General features: G+C 38.7%; 1 protein-coding gene and 2 long non-coding RNA genes across 38 annotated transcripts in view; 1 reads left to right on the top strand and 2 right to left on the bottom strand.

Annotated features, from left to right (window-relative positions):
• The window catches only part of CFAP20DC (CFAP20 domain containing), a 247113-nt gene that overhangs the window by 58635 nt on the left and 171144 nt on the right, over positions 1–17334 (bottom strand). For 30 of the 36 annotated variants that reach the window (XR_012011865.1, XR_012011864.1, XR_012011866.1 and 27 more), the window contains 2 exons: positions 10928–10972; positions 9203–9406 (listed from right to left, as the gene is read on the bottom strand). Coding sequence is in view for 29 of the 36 variants with exons in the window: in XM_072785601.1 (XP_072641702.1) it covers positions 9203–9406; positions 10928–10972 (249 nt within the window). In the remaining 7 variants the exon portion in view is untranslated. Of the gene's footprint in view, positions 1–9202; positions 9407–10927; positions 10977–17334 lie in introns of all 36 variants that reach the window. The other 6 variants (XR_012011870.1, XM_072785603.1, XM_072785619.1 and 3 more) reach the window with 2 other exon arrangements.
• On the bottom strand, positions 4–7804 carry LOC140610085 (uncharacterized). Its single transcript, XR_012011875.1, has 5 exons — positions 7206–7804; positions 4435–4591; positions 2753–2833; positions 1650–1762; positions 4–1025 (listed from the first exon to the last, which is right to left on the bottom strand). It is a non-coding gene; the product is annotated as an uncharacterized lncRNA (long non-coding RNA).
• Positions 6136–7804, top strand: LOC140610084 (uncharacterized). Its single transcript, XR_012011873.1, has 2 exons — positions 6136–6330; positions 7420–7804. It is a non-coding gene; the product is annotated as an uncharacterized lncRNA (long non-coding RNA).

Genomic DNA, 17334 nt, shown 5'->3' with positions numbered 1-17334 from the left:
TAAAAGACAAAATGTTTGTGAGGTACTAATCAGGATAATGTTCTTTTCATACACTGTCCTAAGACTCTCATTGCTGTCATTTTTCTTGAGAAATGATCTGCAAGAAGGGGCTGTTTATTTTACTGAAGACCCAAAGGCTGTTTGGGAGATCCAGCAAAGAACAAGGTGGCACACCTGAGAAAGAGCAGGTTATTTTAATGGCTGGTCACTGCATGAGATAGCATCTATGGTGCAATTAAAGTTCATGTGTGGACTCTTCCTCCTTGTGGAGTTTTTACACTGTTAACATTCATTGATATTTCCAGCTACAGTAAAATAAAAAATATCTCATGGATCTAATGCTGCACAGCAGGTATCAACAATAACTCAGAGATCCAGAGATAAGGATTATATATTTATGTCTTAACGTTAGTAAGTCTGCAAGGATAACTTGCATTTTCGCTAATGGAATTACACGTGTAAATCTTAGGTCAAAGTGGTCATTTCCCCAAGTGTATAATAAAGCTCCAAGCATTATGAAGTGAACTGAAAAAAATGGTGCCAGTACCTAACAAAAATGTGAAATCTCAACTTTTTCCTCTGCGAGAAATGTTTAAATGTTACTATTTCAAAACATCGCTAAACAACTACATCCCCAAAAAAGCTTTCAACTGTTGTCTCCAAAGGAATTTGTTTTTCTTTGTTCTATAAAGAGAGAAAATTCCATTATATCTGATACAAATTCTCTTTTTGAACATCAGCATGCAGTATTTTTCTTATGTGGTTAACAACCATGGAATCCTAATATGAAAATCATTTTTAACATTCTCATTTTATTACAAGGTGGAATTTGGAATACATTCTTGAATTGCATTTAAAGGATTTCCATTACTTCCTTACCCAAAAGGGTTTGTGTTAAGCTTTTCCTAACCTATAATGTGGTCTTATAGTGCTGACTCTAACAGAGGAAAACAGTATAGCAATGGTACCTGTACACATAGAGCACATATTCCTTATTTTCCACATACTCCTTATTTTCACAGGCCCTAAAATATTAAAGATGTGGGTCATGAGAATTCTTTAGAGTAAACTGTCTTCCTCTATAAATAATCTCTTGGAAGTGTTCCTTTAATTTAAATCAAACACACTGTCTGATAATCACAGTCACTTAGCCTGACTCTCTGTGATGCACCATGAATTTAAATGTACTCAGATACTTTGGTAATTGAACCGATATCAATGCATCACCATTTCAGTAATAAGAAACAACAGCTGGGAGAACAGAGGAAGGAAAAACATGTCATAAGACATATTTGATCTCACTGGAGAAATAAGACTTCCAGCAATTTGCAAGTGAAATTTGGTTTTATGATTTAGGCTTTATTATTTCACAGCAAGAAAGGAATTAGCAAGCAAAGGGTCTAACGGGTTCTCTAGAGCATCTCACACTGGTGCAGAAATACTCCCGATAATATGTTCATTGGTATTCGTCCAGTAGTTCAGCTATACTCGGGCCTCCAGTGAATGGGCCTCTGCCGATACACTTCCAGAGGCATTTCCATAGCTCTACACATCACAGTTCTGGCATTCAGGAAATTTCCATTTTCTTAATTTTACATCATTAATTCTATTTACACCTGTCTCCAACCCCCTTATTCCAAATGACTTACTCCATCCTCTGCAGAATAGAAATAGTTACAGAATCCTGTCTTGTTTGTGACTCAGCTCTCAGACTACACAGACTGACCCTTTCCGCATTTGCTCATGTCTATATAAAACAGATCTGGTGATGCAAGGAGTAAAAAAGAACACAGTCAACAAAAGATTCACATTTATAGTGGTTTCTAAGTGTTAGAAAATAAAAAAAAATAACCAGTGGAAATGTTTCAAAATAGTAAAGAGTGTTAACATGAGGGAACAGAAAGGTAAAAGAAAAAAATCCCATTAAAATAATCATAGGTTAATGGAACTCAGTCTGAAGAACCTGGTTCCTTAATTTCATTTTTAGTATTGAAAGCTAATTATCAAGTTGTTGCCCCCAAATATTTTATTCAATAACCAACTTTGATTTAAAAACAGGGTATCATGGCAGAGCATTCTGACTTGCACACATAAGTGGTATAAATAGACTTACATGCCCTAGCTGCTAGTGACTCAGTCAGTGAAGGATGCAAGTCTTTTTTGGAATGGGTATGTACAAAACTGGGTGGCCCCAATTCCCTTTCTCTGTATATGTCTCCTAATTTCATAGTCAGACTCAGAGACAGGAAGGGATTATGGGAATGATGGTGCTAAAAAGCTCCTTCAAGGTATTTCAGTTCCCATAACTTTGCTTTGATGCTTTGAAAGGGCAGACAGAGCTTTCACTTGGATGAGGTCTTTCTGTTTTCCTAGACCCAAATCAGAATGAATGAGAAATGTGCCTAATGGTTTCTAAAAGCTCTCTGAACATGGTGGGGTGGGGCTGGGGTGGGGGAATTGATGGGCTGTCTGAAGCCAGATGTCCCCATTCACAAATGGAAACAGATCTGTTTCGAGATATATGCAGCAGTAAACCTATTTGTACTGTTTCTAGGTAGGTAATATATAATGAAAGCACCAGGTAAAAAAAAAAAAATTGTTTTTGACTTTGGAATTCAGCCATATTCAGGGAATACCTTAAGAAGCAATAGAAGAAGAGCAACCAATACCTACTTTGTAGGTAGGTATATGACAATAATCAAATAACTATGACAATAATCATAGTACTAGTTGACATTTAATCAGCACATACTCTGTGTTAAATCCTTGGTAGATATTATCTCATTTGTTCCTCACAGCAATTCTGTGAATCAGATAGGATTAACAACTCCACCTAACAGAAGAGGAAATTCAGACAATGGGTGTTAATCCAAGGTCATGCCAGCCAACAACAGTGGAACCAGACTTTGAACCCAGTTCACTACAGTTTACCCTCTACTAGATTGTAGTGCTTAATCCAGCTCAGAGTCTCACCTATAGTGGTGAATACTGAAGTTCTTGAAAACACAGGTGACAAACTCAGTTCAGGTTATGGGAGTAAGAAAAAAAAGTGGTCTGAAATATTTATTTGAAATCTATATGACGACCTCCCTACCATAAATTAAATTAATTTGATTTCATTCTTCTGACATGTCTCTATATATTTAAAATTAAGTTTTGCCACATTGCTAAATTTGGGACAAACAAGGTGTAATAGATAATACTCTGAGAATGAGGAAGGTTTATTTCACGGGGTGACTTTCATAGTCACTAAACACAGAACAACTCACATGTTTCAGTATTATACTGACTCTAATATCAGTTTTCATATATCATGTCTATAGTGGTGTAAGAACATCTGCTCATCTGATTTATCTGCAGCTTAGCACAATCAACTAGTTACCTTTCTGGTTCAGGAGAATTAAAAGAAAATTCATTACACCCAAAGAGAGCTTCAAAGTTAATGAATCTGTAGATCAGAACAAATTAAGACCTATTAACTATAAAGAACCTGAAATGCCAATATATTATATATTGGAGATGTAGCAGCCAGTAATCATCCTGTAAAACACTGATATGCTGATGAGCAAAGAAATGGAACAGATTCTAGAAACTGAGGACCTTGTCCTTTTGGTGGCGCTGTTGCTATGCACTAGTGTCAGGAAAACGGAACTCCTAAAATTTGCTACTGAGCACAAGAAGCTTTGCTTTTTCCGTGATCAAGCTGCTAGAAATTTTGGGGTGAGGGAGAGAAGTGAAGGCTAAATAAAAGAACAGGAGATAAGATAATCCTGCCATGTTAAAAGGTAAAGACAATATTTTCATGGTGTTATGTTAAAACCGATGAAAATGGCAAAAATGTTGCAAGGTTAATCAAGACCATAAATAACTTGTCTGAGAACCTCACCATATGCTTGTAATTTTATTAAGTGCATTTTTGCCTCGTTTTTCTCCAAATATTATGCTCTGCAATTGCCATGTTGATGGATGCATGCAATGAGCATTTTTTTTTTTTTCAAACAAGCTAAGGAGACTTATGTGCTTGATATTAGATTATGGGAATTCTTAACTTGAAGGAATGATGGTTTTAGGGATTCTGCTTACAGGGTAGCATGCACATGAGGCATGCTTTTCTTAAATCACAGGTAAAGGCAGGACAGAGAAATAACGAAATATTGAAATAATAAAATAACAAAAGGGCTTATTTGTAAAGCTCTAAGAGGTTAAGTCTGAATTTTCATGGTTAAGCTCAAATCAAAACAAGCATAACAGAACCTCTACCTATCCTTATAGCCCTCAGTAGTCACAAAAAGGGGAAATATCCTAGAAATCTTTTCTGATCATTCAAGTGGCCCTTTGAGGAGAATAACTTTGGGGGAAGCAGCGGGTAACAGCTATGAGTTTACTCTGCTAGGCACTGGGCACATGCATTCCCTGCACGCATTCAATTCTCACCATGTCAATATGAGGAAGGCCTTTTATTATTCCCATTTTATAGGCGATTGTGCTGGTAAATGGCTGAACTGGGATTTGAGTTCAGGTAGGCTGAAGCAGAGTCTATATTCTTTTGGGCACCACAAAAAGCTGTTTCCATTAATAGCTACATTTTTTCCTTAAAAAGAAAACACACACACACACACACACACACACACACACACACACGACATGGTTTTATGCTATTGTCAATCAAAAGCCCTTACCAAAATAAAATTCACTTAAGAATACATTATAAGCATCTCCTAGCTCCCTTCCTAAGGCTGCCTGGAGCTGAGTTTTTGAATAAATCTCATGAGGGCTACTCCTAACAGAAACCCTCCAAAATTGATTACTTGTAGCCTGGTTTCCACAGAAGTTGTAAAGTATTGTTTTAATTGAATTTGGTTCTAAGTTAGAAACTTTGAAAAATCTGTCTGTCAAAGGCCAATGGATTTCTCAGTAGGTTTGATTTATTTAGCAAGAGATGCCTACAAAAGCCAATTTGCTATGAGAAATATGGTTACATTTAATTACACTTTTAAATGACTAATTTATTATATCTAAACACCTTTTAAACAGTACATATTACTCTAAACTGTACAGATGCTGAGGAAAGCTGAGGAATCAAAACTTGTAGTAAACACAATAGATTTTGCTAAAGACTCTTCATTTTACTCTGCACGGGCTTCCTGGTTTCAGACTGCAGCGTGTGTGAAGTCCTCCGGTGAAGATACTAAATTGAACGTGACCTGCTTAAATCTCCTTTTAAACCACTGGTCATCAAGCCCCGTCTGTATTTTCCTTTGTCTGTATATTTAATATCCACTTATCAAATCTTGAATGTAAAATATTACCTGCATCATTCAGGGTTTATTTAAGCAAAGCAAAGCTGATGTTTATTTTGGATTTTTTTTTTTTTTTTTTTTTTTTTAAGATTTTACCCATTTATTCATGAGAGACACAGAGAGAAGGCAGAGACATAGGCAGAGGGAGATGCAGGCTCCGGGACCACGCCCTGAGCTGAAGGCAGATACCCAACCGCTGAGCCATTCAGGCGTCCCTATTTTGGAATTCTGATGAAAACTACCTTATCGTAGAATAAAAAAAGGAATCTTTTCAATATTACTGATTGATTCATTCAATCCATGACTAACAATCAGTGACTGAAAGTGACCTCATGCCAGGCATTGGTACTGCCTTCAAGGAGCTCATAACCAGGCCTGGGGCACATTGCTAACCATGGTTCCCTCATGTGGTAAACGCTAACGTTGAGATTGAAGATAATGGGAACCCACAGAAGGAAGAAATAATTCTGCGCAGGGTGGTTGAGAGTCAGAGAGGGTTTCATGAAGCAGTGACATGTGAGTTGGGTCTTGGAAAAACAAGGGAATGTTCCAGGTAGAGAAGAGGGATGGAGGGTCTTTCTAGGCAGAGGGAAGAGCAAGATGAGCAGTGACACGATTGACATGATCTGGGTACAGGGCATAGCAGTGACAGGTAAGCTGCACGGTGTAGCTTGGATATGGGGGCGTTTGTTCTATGTTGGCTAGGGGTGGGTAATGATGGCAAGACAAGCAAAGATTCATTTCAAGTTCTGTTCAAGGTGATGGAGAAACAAGTAGGCTATCTTGTGAAAGGAGAGACTCTACTCTCACTTCCATGGATTTAATTCTGTTCCTTTTCGGAACTTGGAATTCCTTTTCCCTTTCTTTCCACATGATGAGCTTGCACTCATTCTGGAACACTGGCTTAACTGTAGTTTTCTTTCTCTGTGAAAGTATTCCTGAAACCAACAGATAGGAACAATTGCTTTCTTTGATGTGGGCCTCTCTTCTATATCAATTTGACCTCAGAGCAGATGATCCTCACCACCAGGTGCTCAGATGGGAGGTACAGAGGTACTGGGAGACTGAGGGAATGCAGATGAAAAATCAAGTGCTAAGGTTATGGTGTTAAGTAGGGAGGGCTAAAATCCTGAGGTTTCTTTGGATTTGGAAATGAAGGTGTGGGAGCAGTGAGATGTCTTCCATATTTCTGGGAGTGTGCCACTGTGGATGGCAGCGCCATTGAGATCCACAAAAAGCAGGATACCATTGTGATAAATTTATAAGTTCGTTCCTTTCTTCTTTTTCACTCTCCCTACACAACTTCTAAAGAGAAAGGCATAAGCTCTCAGAAAGACCACAATGGTTCTTGTAAATTGCTCTATTTAAACTCTATATGAGCAACAAGATGCAGAGTTCATTAAGAAATGCAATTTTCCATTTGGTGCTAGTTCCAGTATTGAAATAGACTGAATTTGATGCAATAATAAACATATCTTATGAATACCAAAGGTGGGCTTTTCAATTATTTTCTCAGTCTAAAAAATAGACTGTTTTCTATTTCTCATTTGTTCAAATGGAAGGGTTATCAAGTTCATTACCAGTGGTGTTATTTTTGGCTATATACTTTTAGAGCAGAGTAGTTGTTGTGCATGAGGACTGTAGTCCTTGCCAGCACAGGACAGTGATGAGAACACGGTATCCAGGGCAACCAAGAGCTCAGCCTTTTCAGTCCATAAATAATCATTCCTTAGTTTGCCCTTTGTCACGTTGGTCTCCAAGCTACTTCATGACAGAATGAGCTCGTTCAGGAGGCCACTGTTCTCTTTCTTACTTTCCGTTTAAATGACTGCTGAGGAATATTTTATAAGAAAGGCAATATTTCAATTCCCTTGTAAACTGCATTTGCAAAAATCTGCAACTTACCTTTATGTTCTTAGATCTGGCTACAAGAATACTCTGGCACAGGATATTTTTTTGGTTGGGTAGATAATCTTTGGCACCAAGCTTGCTGGAGGCCTTGTGCATACTTGATCATTTAGTTTAATGAAAAAGTAAGGCAAGAGAAGCCTGGAGGGTGGCAAAGTAGGGATAAAAAACACTCATGAAAACATCATTCTTCTCCTACATCTCCTTAAAGCCAATCTGAATTCTTCCATAAAGACATGTATGTACTCTCCAGAGCAGAAATGACACCATCCACTGGATATCGCGGGCACACATGTGGCAAATTAAGTCACACATTGAGAAGTCACCCTGTCACGGTGGTGAGAAGTTCAGACTCAGGAGTCATGCCAAGCTAAGTCTGAATCACTACACTCAAGAGTCTCCATTTTCTCACCTGGAGAAACAGCACTTACCACCTAAGACAGCAGTAAGGCCTGAGTTAGATGACAATGGGAGTCCTAGTGCCAGAGCCTCTGAGATTTCTAACATCTACAAAGATTCTGGAGACGTGGAAAAAAAAATTCTTGGGAGAGAAAATTGTAAAATTAGTAAATATTTAATTAAATACTTAAAACATATGTTATCCACTGTCAACTACATTTGAATTCAGCCTTTACATAATTTTATATAAATATAGTTACTCAATTTCATATTTCCTTTCACAAATTGTATAGCAAAAAGTGATATTTACTGTTGGATGAAAGTGCATTTTAATATGTTTGATTTGATGTTGAATGTGGGCCTTATAAGTAAGTATAAGTAAATTATAAGTAAATTTCCTATAAGTAAGGCCTATGGAGGTCTTAAAAAGTCTCTAGGTACTTAAGGAAATGGTAGCTCTAATTACCACTATTTTTTTTAAAGATTTATTTATTTATTTATGATAGACATAGAGAGAGAGAGAGAGAGAGAGAGAGAGAGAGGCAGAGACACAGGCAGAGGGAGAAGCAGGCTCCATGCTGGGAGCCTGACGTGGGACTCGATCCCAGGACCCCAGGATCGTGCCCTGGGCCAAAGGCAGGCGCTAAACCGTTGAGCCACCCAGGGATTCCCCCTCCCCCCTTTTTTTATTACCACTATTAAAATACTGATTCTACCATACTGCCTTATGACATTTTTAAAGCTGTATGGGACTGTTCTATCAACGTTTCCACTTTGTCTTTCCAACTCAGCCATAACATCCCCAAGGACAGAAGTGAAGAAAACAGACTGAATCAAAACACTGGGCTCTACTCTGGGCTCTACCACTGACCAGATGTGATGGCTTGGGCCCAGGATAGTTTAGTTTCTTCACCTGAAAGACTTTGACCTGATCCAGGTCCTCTGCTGGTCTATAGTGAGGAGGATGGGCCATATATAAAAGTGCTTTAACTGTAGAAACATATGGGGAAAATATAAGCTGCTGAAGCATCTGCAGTGCCTACCACGGCCCTCAGACACAGGGAGGAGACAACATCTTTTCTGTTCATTCATTTAACAAATACTGAGCCTTCTCTATGTGCCATGGCCTGAGTTAGAAGCTATGGATGCTGTCAGACACCCAGAATTGAAAGTAAAATTATTCCTTTTTGCTTTCATTGTATGTTTATATATATATTATCCCACAATTAACATACATTATTTGAAGGTAAGAAAGACAATTTAAGAAAAGACAATGCCCTCAGATTTAAAACACTATTTCACAATGGGGCCCTGAATATTTCTTTCTTTTTTTTCTTTTTTTAAAATATTTCTTTAGTTTACTTTTAAGTAACCTCTACACCCAATGTGGAGCTTGGAGTTACAACCTCAAGATTAAGAGTCGCATGCTCTACCAACTGAGCCAACCAAGTACTTCTGAATGGGCTCTCAAGATTTCTCATGGAGAGTGTTCTCATGCTGGCTCTAGTTTTCCCAGGCAAGGCTGGGCTTTGTTAGAAAGGCTTTGTCTGACCTTTATTAAGGCAATAAACAAATACCCAATGTCTTGGACTCACAGGTGGCAGGCAGGAGTTCCAAGTGGTTGTATCATCACTGCTGGTACTGATGCTGACGTTACAGTTGTCCACCTGGGATGCACTCAGGCCGTGGGAAGCCCCTGTGTCCTCCAGTTCTTCATTCTGTTGCCGACGCAGGCTTGCCAGCATTTGCAACTCAGATTCACTCATCTGGCTGGGCTGATAGTTTCTCCAATCATATTCCTGATCAAAACAGAAGAAAGTGACATAGTACAGGGTCACTTGATCGTTCTTAATAGACAACCAACAAATGTTACTCTAGAGCCTTCACCCCTTCAGTGGCTCTCCACTGACCGAGGCCCAGACCCCAATGTGCCCTTATACAATGCCTGCCTCACCTGACTCACCTAGTCTTTTTGCTTCTGGCATATCAGCCACACTGTCACTCAGTAAGGTCCTGAAGAGCATCAAGGTCATGTCTGCCTTAGTGCCTGAGCAAATGCTAGCCCTCTAGCCCATGTGTCCCACATGCTGGCTAATGCCTAGGGACCTTTTAGGTCCCAAATTATGTCATCTCTCTGGGAAGCCTTTCTTGACAATCACAAACTGGGTGGCCCCTCCACTAAGTGCTCTCAGAAGGTGTTCATAAATCAGAAGGTGTTCATTTTTCGTATTTATCACAATTGGAGTTATGTAATGGTTTTTGGCATTCATAGGTAGTCTACAAGCTCTACAAAGGCAAACACAACGACTGCATTATACTCACTGTATTTCCCATGTCTGGTACTTGACCAGTAGTTGATGAAACAAAAATTCAAAAGGTTCTCTTTTTTTAAAAAAGAAAAATTACTTTCCATATAAAAGTCCAGTTTATAAGAATACTGATGAATTTCATCACTGTGAACATTATGACCAAACACATTCAAGTTATAGTAAGATTGAGAATGACTAATGCTGATAAAAGCCATCAAATAAAATCTAATCTTAAAATGGGAACATGTAAGTTTTGAAAGCCAGAAAGACCTCACAGCTATTATAAACACTTATGCTGATATGGACTTTACTATACATGTAGTCTGTCAGGCATTTTTCCCCCAAGAATACTACTACAAATATTTAGAGGGTAACATAAATATTCTTTCAATGTACAGGGAAGAAATTGTCATATAGAATTTTTAAAGCCTTTTCTTTCTCTGTGGTCTAAACCAAATTTGACAGCAAAGGTTAATTTCAACATCACTAAAGTTAGCAAGCATCACATCTGAGTATTGATTTACATCTAGGACTGCCATATAACTTAAAAACAACCTTGAAATTTTCTTATCCATCTGCAAACATTGGTTATGCTCAAAAAGGTTTGTTTCTTTTTTTTAAGATTTTATTTATTTATGAGAGAGAGACAGAGAGACAGAGATAGTGACAGAGATATCAAGAGAACACGAGCGGGGAGGAAATGGAGAAGCAGGCTCTCCGCTGAGCAGGGAGCTCAACATGGGGTGGACTGAGCCACTCAGGTGCCCCTCAAAAAGGTTTGTTTCATGGGGCACTTGGGTGGCTCATTCAATTAAGCATCTGGCTCTTGATTTTGGGTCAGGTCATGATCTCAGGGTCATGGGATTGAGCACTGCATTGGGCTCCACATTGGGCATGGAATCTGCTTGGGATTCTCTTTCTTCCTCCTCAACCCCCACATTCTTCTCTTAAATAAGGGTTTTGTTTCATGACACACTAGAATATTTTAGATACTCAAATCTTTACACTTACTTTCTCGGAGGACCCTTTGATACAGCTGCTGCCTTCTCTTCTTTCCTGCCTCATAGGGATGTAAAAAGTTAAGAAAATATTAATTAAAAAAAAGTCCTGGTGTTCTTATGAAGTTTTAAATAAAGACTATCATTATCATAATTTGGAGTTTATGAAAGCTTGTGATCTAATAATGTGATGTAGAGATTTTCTGGAAAGTTGCTAGTGGAAACTCATTTAAAATTTTAAAACTCATGGCTCCAGTGGCCTGGCACCCTCAGAGGCTATGCAATCTCTAATAGGAGATTTCAGGAGTATTTAATATGTTTTGAGAGTTCCTGGGACAAAAGAGATATCACAAGAAGAACAAAATTTATATTCTAATGAAAGACACTTAAAAGAAAAACATAAATTCATTAATTTACTCTACAAATACTGAGACCCTATTATGGGCTAGGAACTGTAGATGCTAAGTCTGCTCAGAACTCTGAATTTTCATGAATTTATTTCCTACAATAGTAAAATGTATTCTGACAACATGTTGGAAGAGGCAGGCAAAAATGAGCCGAGAGAAAGAACTGACTTTCTTCAGGGTCTGGTGGCAGAGACAGGTAATTAACTTAGTCCCCTGATACATTCTTGATTTGTAATCTTTTAAACCATTTCAAAATCACTGGAAAGGCTAAATCACTTAATATTATATAGTTTTTAAAAGAACGTTTGTAAGAACGTCTTCACATGAAAGGGGACTCTAGCACAAGATGGCATCTAACTAAACTATACAGCTCAGGAACGGCAAGTGCCTTATCTAATTCTATCTCCAAAAGGCCCAAAATGTTACATACAACCCAATTTTGTCTCAAAATATCCTTATAGGAAAGAAAGGAGACATTATCAGTTGGATTTGTTTTAGGAAGGAGGTAATGGGCTCAAGGCTATACAATTCAGCTGTGCTCAGATTCCCAGGCAAGTCCTTCCCTCATGAAGCCAGTTGAGCTACTCATTTTCTTTGATCTTCAGACATTTTTAGAAGCCTAATACAGTGAAGTCACAAAGACAAGTGAGATGTGGCTCCTGCTTTCACAGGCTTTACAATCTAGTAGGACAATCAAGAAATAGAAAGAAAGGAGCATAAAATAAGGTAGCATGGGGGTGCCTGGGTGGCTCAGTTGGTTAAGTGTCCGACTCTTAATCTCAGCTCAGGTCTTGATCTCAGGGTTGTGAGTTCAAACCCTGCACTGGGTTCCATGTTGGGCGTAGAGTCTATTTAAAAAAAAAAAAGTAGTACATATTTGGGTATAGTACTAGTTAATCATGCAGTGTCTTGATCATGATTAAAAGGAAAGGAAAACTGATAATTCCAGCAAAATGATAAAACACAACAAACAAAAGTAACCTTATAACTTGATGCCCTTCGCCTCTCAAACTCTCAAGATATTAAGGCAGAATAGCTTAATCCATCAAACATGTGCCTATAGAATGTTGTGAGCCCCAGATAAGAACTGGTTTTACTAAGTTCTAAGGCTAAGTTCACAATGGTGGTGTAGAGTCAAAATGAGACACGGGCATGAGTTAGTAAGATCAGGTGAAGAAACTCATTTCATTCTATATGGATGGGAGAGTAATAAAATTGGGAGGAAATTAGGCTGTTATTCTCATTCTGGAACCTAGAAAATCTCTGAGACTCTCTTTCTGAATCAGATTTGCATTGTGACAGTGGCTGACATTCCAGCATAGGGGACATCATGCAAAAAAACCTCTTCATAGAAGTCTACCATACTAACCCTGACTCTTTGTATTCTTTTAAGTTACACCAAGATACAGAAACTGCTACTACAAAGGGGATGGTGGCTGTTAGACCAGAACATAATGTGAAAGGCATGTGAGAAAAGGGAGATAAACCATAGTCTGGCATTTCAGAAAAGAGAGAGGTCACCTCTTGTAGCATCAGTCAAGCCTCCTGGAGGAGACGGTCTCTAAGCTGGACCTCAAAGGATAAGAAGGGTGATATGGCAGCACATTTTTAAAGTTTTTTTTTTAAAGATTTTATTTATTCATGAGAGACACAGGCAGAGGGAGAAGCAGGCTCCATGCAGGGAGCCCGACGTGAGACTCGATCCCAGGTCTCCAGGATCATGCTCTGGGCTGAAGGCAGATGCTCAACCTCTGAGCCACCAAGGGATCCCTCATATTCTTTTTTTTAAGGCATTTTAAAAAAGATTTTATTTATTCATGAAAGACACACACACACACACACACACACACAGAGAGAGAGAGAGAGAGAGAGAGAGGCAGAGGGAGAAGCAGGCTCCATGCAGGGAGCCCGAGGCGGGACTTCATCATGGGACCCCAAGATCATGCCCTGAGTCAAAGGCAGACGCTCAACTGCTGAGCCACCTAGGCATCCAATGGCTGCATATTTTAACCATCAGAACATGGGACAAGCTAGCAGTATGGAGCTTATATTCATAGAAAGCATTAAGTACACTAGAAATACTTATACATACTGTTTCAGAAATGAAATCAGCAATAGAGTTCCAAAATAACAAGGATGAAAATACCTAGAATTTCATCTATAGCTTTTGGCTTCCACTTCCCTGGCCAAGTCTTATTAAAAGCCTATGATTCTGTCAAAAGATATATTCTTATTGCATCATATGATATCTCTATTTTTTATTTTTTGAGTAACCTCTATACTGATCTCTACCCAAAGAAAACAAAAATATTAATTTGAAAAGATATATGTGCCCCTATGTTTATTGCAGTATTATTTACAATAGCCAAGATATGGAAGCAGTCCAAGTGTCCATCGACAGATGAATGGATAAAGATGTGGTGTACACACACACACACACACACACACACACACACACACACAAATATTAGCCATAAAGAAGAATGAAATCTTGCCATTTGCAACAACATGGATATATCTAGAGGGTATTAATAATGCTAAGCGAAATAAGTCAGACAAAGACAAATACCATATGAGTTCACTTAAATGTGGAATCTGAAAAAGAAAACAAATGAACAAACAAGCAGATTATTTAATTATTATTAATTGCTGCCACTTTACTCTGGACCTACTTAGTAGGGGCAAAGAAGGCATTTTCTAAAGCTGGGGAGTCAGTTTCAATGCTAGTTTCAAATTTGTATTATTAAGAGTTTTGAATCCGTAATTAGAAAGTTTTGGAAGTTTTTTAAACTCCAACACAATAGCAAGAAAAGTAGCAGAAGTCCATTTTCCAATGCTAATTTTAAACCTCAACTGGCATTTTAATATGAAGACTAATCTCCTCTCTATTGCTGTTTGCAGATAGTGTTTAATTTCTACATTGACATTTTAAATACAAGCTGATGGTAAATTAGTATTGCAGGGTATCTCTTCACCAACTAGTACCCCTTGAAGATTTGTTTCAAATTTCTAAGCATGTATCTCACAGGAGAGTTGGCCCTCATTCACTGGTGACACAGGCCCACAGAAGATAAGAAAGAAGACAGAAATCTCAGGCATGAGTCTCAAGTGACACATGATTGAGCAAATAACTCATTCGCAATGTATGGTAGATTTCAGCATATCTCTTCACAATGCAGAGAGGTAAATCGTATGAAGACCAAGCTGCAGTACAACTTGAAAAACTCTGCTACATTAAAGGGATGCTATGTCAACCTAACAGCAGAAATCAGGAGGCACACTATACGAAAGAAACAACTGGTCAGAATCTAGACTGCATTTTACATCAACGGTATTCGTGTTGACCTAGTATTACTTAACCAGACCCAATGCCACCTCTGAAATGTCTGTCACAAACATTTTGGCTTGTAACCTGGAGACACTTCACAACTCCTGACTCAATTCACACTTCATCATCTATGTATACTAACCCCTTAAGAATGTCTCAGTAGAGAATTCTTGAGTAATTTAAATCCAATAGTAGCAAAAGTCCTTGCAAAGAGGTAGCTTTCTATCTCACAGATATAGCTCTCTTTTTGAGGAGGAAGACCATGAAAGTATTTTTTAAAAAAGATTCTTATTTTGATGTGCCGTATTTGTTTACCCTTTTCAATAATGGCTTCCACACAACATACTTCCGTACGTTTTGTCTCAGTAGTCAGCCTGCTAATTTTCAGAAAGAATTCTCCGACAACCACAGCTCAATTCTTATAAACCTTAAAGGGATTTGATAAACAATTTGTAATTTCCCAGCATCTATCTACCGAGTTCAGGGTACTTCTTGAGTTTAACAATCAACTACAGACGAAAGGAATCTAGTAAAACCAAATGGAACAGGTTTTATATTACATTCAAGGATATGGCATCTCTAAGATGACTGTAGCCTTGTATATGGGATAAGCAGAGTAGTCATTCAATACATGGTAGTTTAAAATATTATTTAAGGAACCAAGAGGAAAACAATTACTGAACCTGCTTATAGAAATGGAAATAGCAGAGGTAAGCCAACTGACGTTTCTGGAGTGGGAAGATAACTTTAAGTTCAGATTGTTTTAGAATGTAGAATAGTTTGGTTGTAATACAGTAATGACAGATATACCAACAACTGTGCATCCTTCTGCATATTAAAATACTGTGAAGTGGGGTGCCTGGGTGGCTCAGGTTAAGTATCTGCCTTTGGCTCAGGTCATGATCTCAGGGTCCTGTGATTGAGTCTTGCAATGGGCTCCCTGCTCAAGGGGGATCTGTTTCTCCTTCTTCTGCTCCCCCCACCCCAGCTTGTGTGAGCTCTCTCTCTCTCTCTCTCTCAAATAAATAGATAAAAATAACGTGAAGCTTAAAGTGGCAATGGAAGTTAAATTGCCACATGATCATAGGATTTTTTAAAAAAGATTTATTTATTTATTTATTTATTTATTTATTTATTTATTTATTCATTATAGACCTAGAAAGAGAGAGAGAGAGAGAAGAGAGAGAGGCAGAGACACGGGAGGAGGGAGAATCAGGCTTCATGCTGGGAGCCCGACATGGGACTCGATCCCGGGACTCCAGGATCGTGCCCTGGGCCAAAGGCAGGTGCCAAACCGCTGAGCCACCCAGGGATCCCTGATCAGGATTTTTTATTTTGAGAGGCAGAGATGGTGCACACGTCCGTGAGTGAGTTTGGGGTGGAGGGGTGGGGGGTGGGAAGGGCAAAGGGAGAGGGAGAGAGAGAATCTCAAGCAGGCTCCACACTGAGGCTTGCTTTCAAGACCCTGAGACCACAACCCCAGTCAAAATCAAGAGTCAGACGCCTAACCAACTGAGCCACCCAGGTGCCCTGATCCCAGAACTTTTTCAGTGACCTTTAATGGGGTCGTGGACTAGGGTAGTAGAAGGTGAACCAACTTTTCTGGCCAAACTCTCTTGAGTTTGACACTCCGCTTTGTCACTTACTAGATGTGAACTATCTAAAGCCTCCCTGCTTCCTGGTCTGTCAAACAGAAATAAGTGAGGCCTCTTATGAGGACCAGACATGGATACTGGATGGAAAGCACTGGGCACCTTGTAGAGGACTTGGCATGTGGCAAGTGCCCTAAATTCTTAAAGTCACAAACAAGGTTCTTGAATCAAAGACCCCAATCTCAATGGGTCAGCAAATATTGTCTGCCTAAGGCCTCTTCCATAAAATAGGAAAATGGCAAGTATGATTTGCTCCTTTAAAATTAGGAAAACCATTGTATATACAGACGAATACCCACCATTTGTTCTGACATGGATGGAACTGGAGGATATTATACTGAGTGAAGTAAGTCAATTGGAGGACAATCATTATATGGTTTCACTCATATGGGGAATATAAAAAATTATGAAAGGGATTATAGGGGAAAGGAGAATGAGTGGGAAGAATCAGAGAGGGTGACAAAACAGGAGAGACTCCTAACTCTGGGAAATGAACAAGGGGTGGTGGAAAGGGAGGTGGGTGGGGGGATGGAGTGACTGGGTGATGGGCACTGAGGGGGGCACTTGACAGGATGAGCACTGGATGTTCTACTATTTTGGCAAATTGAACTCCAATAAAAAAATATACAAAAAAATAAAATAAAATTAGGAAAACCAAGACATCAAAGCGATGGATTTCTGCAATAAACATTTGACTAGTAGGATGCTAACCTTTAAAATACTGGAGAACCGACAGTAAGAAGTTATAGTGTGTTAGCTAAACAACTAATCTGTTTCAATTGCTTCATACTTCTGATAGTCTCAGTTTTTTGTCAAGTCTTTCTATGTACAATTTCTGAAACTTCTGAGAATCTGAAACTGCTCCTTTTCATTAGAGGAACTGGCACATTGTTTGGAGATATGAAAATGTCCTAATGACTTCTGCAGTTCCATATCATCACCCAAAATTTGGACCGTAATTCCATTTTTAAATATTTTAAGATACTTCTACTCTGGACCATTTTGCTTTGGTCAATAACTAAATTAGACACTA

This window comes from Canis lupus, chromosome 19 (assembly GCF_048164855.1).
Source record: "Canis lupus baileyi chromosome 19, mCanLup2.hap1, whole genome shotgun sequence".
Taxonomy (NCBI): Eukaryota; Metazoa; Chordata; class Mammalia; order Carnivora; family Canidae; genus Canis; species Canis lupus.
The sequence above is the reverse complement of the archived record's forward strand: the minus strand, read 5'-3'. Positions and strand labels throughout refer to the sequence as shown.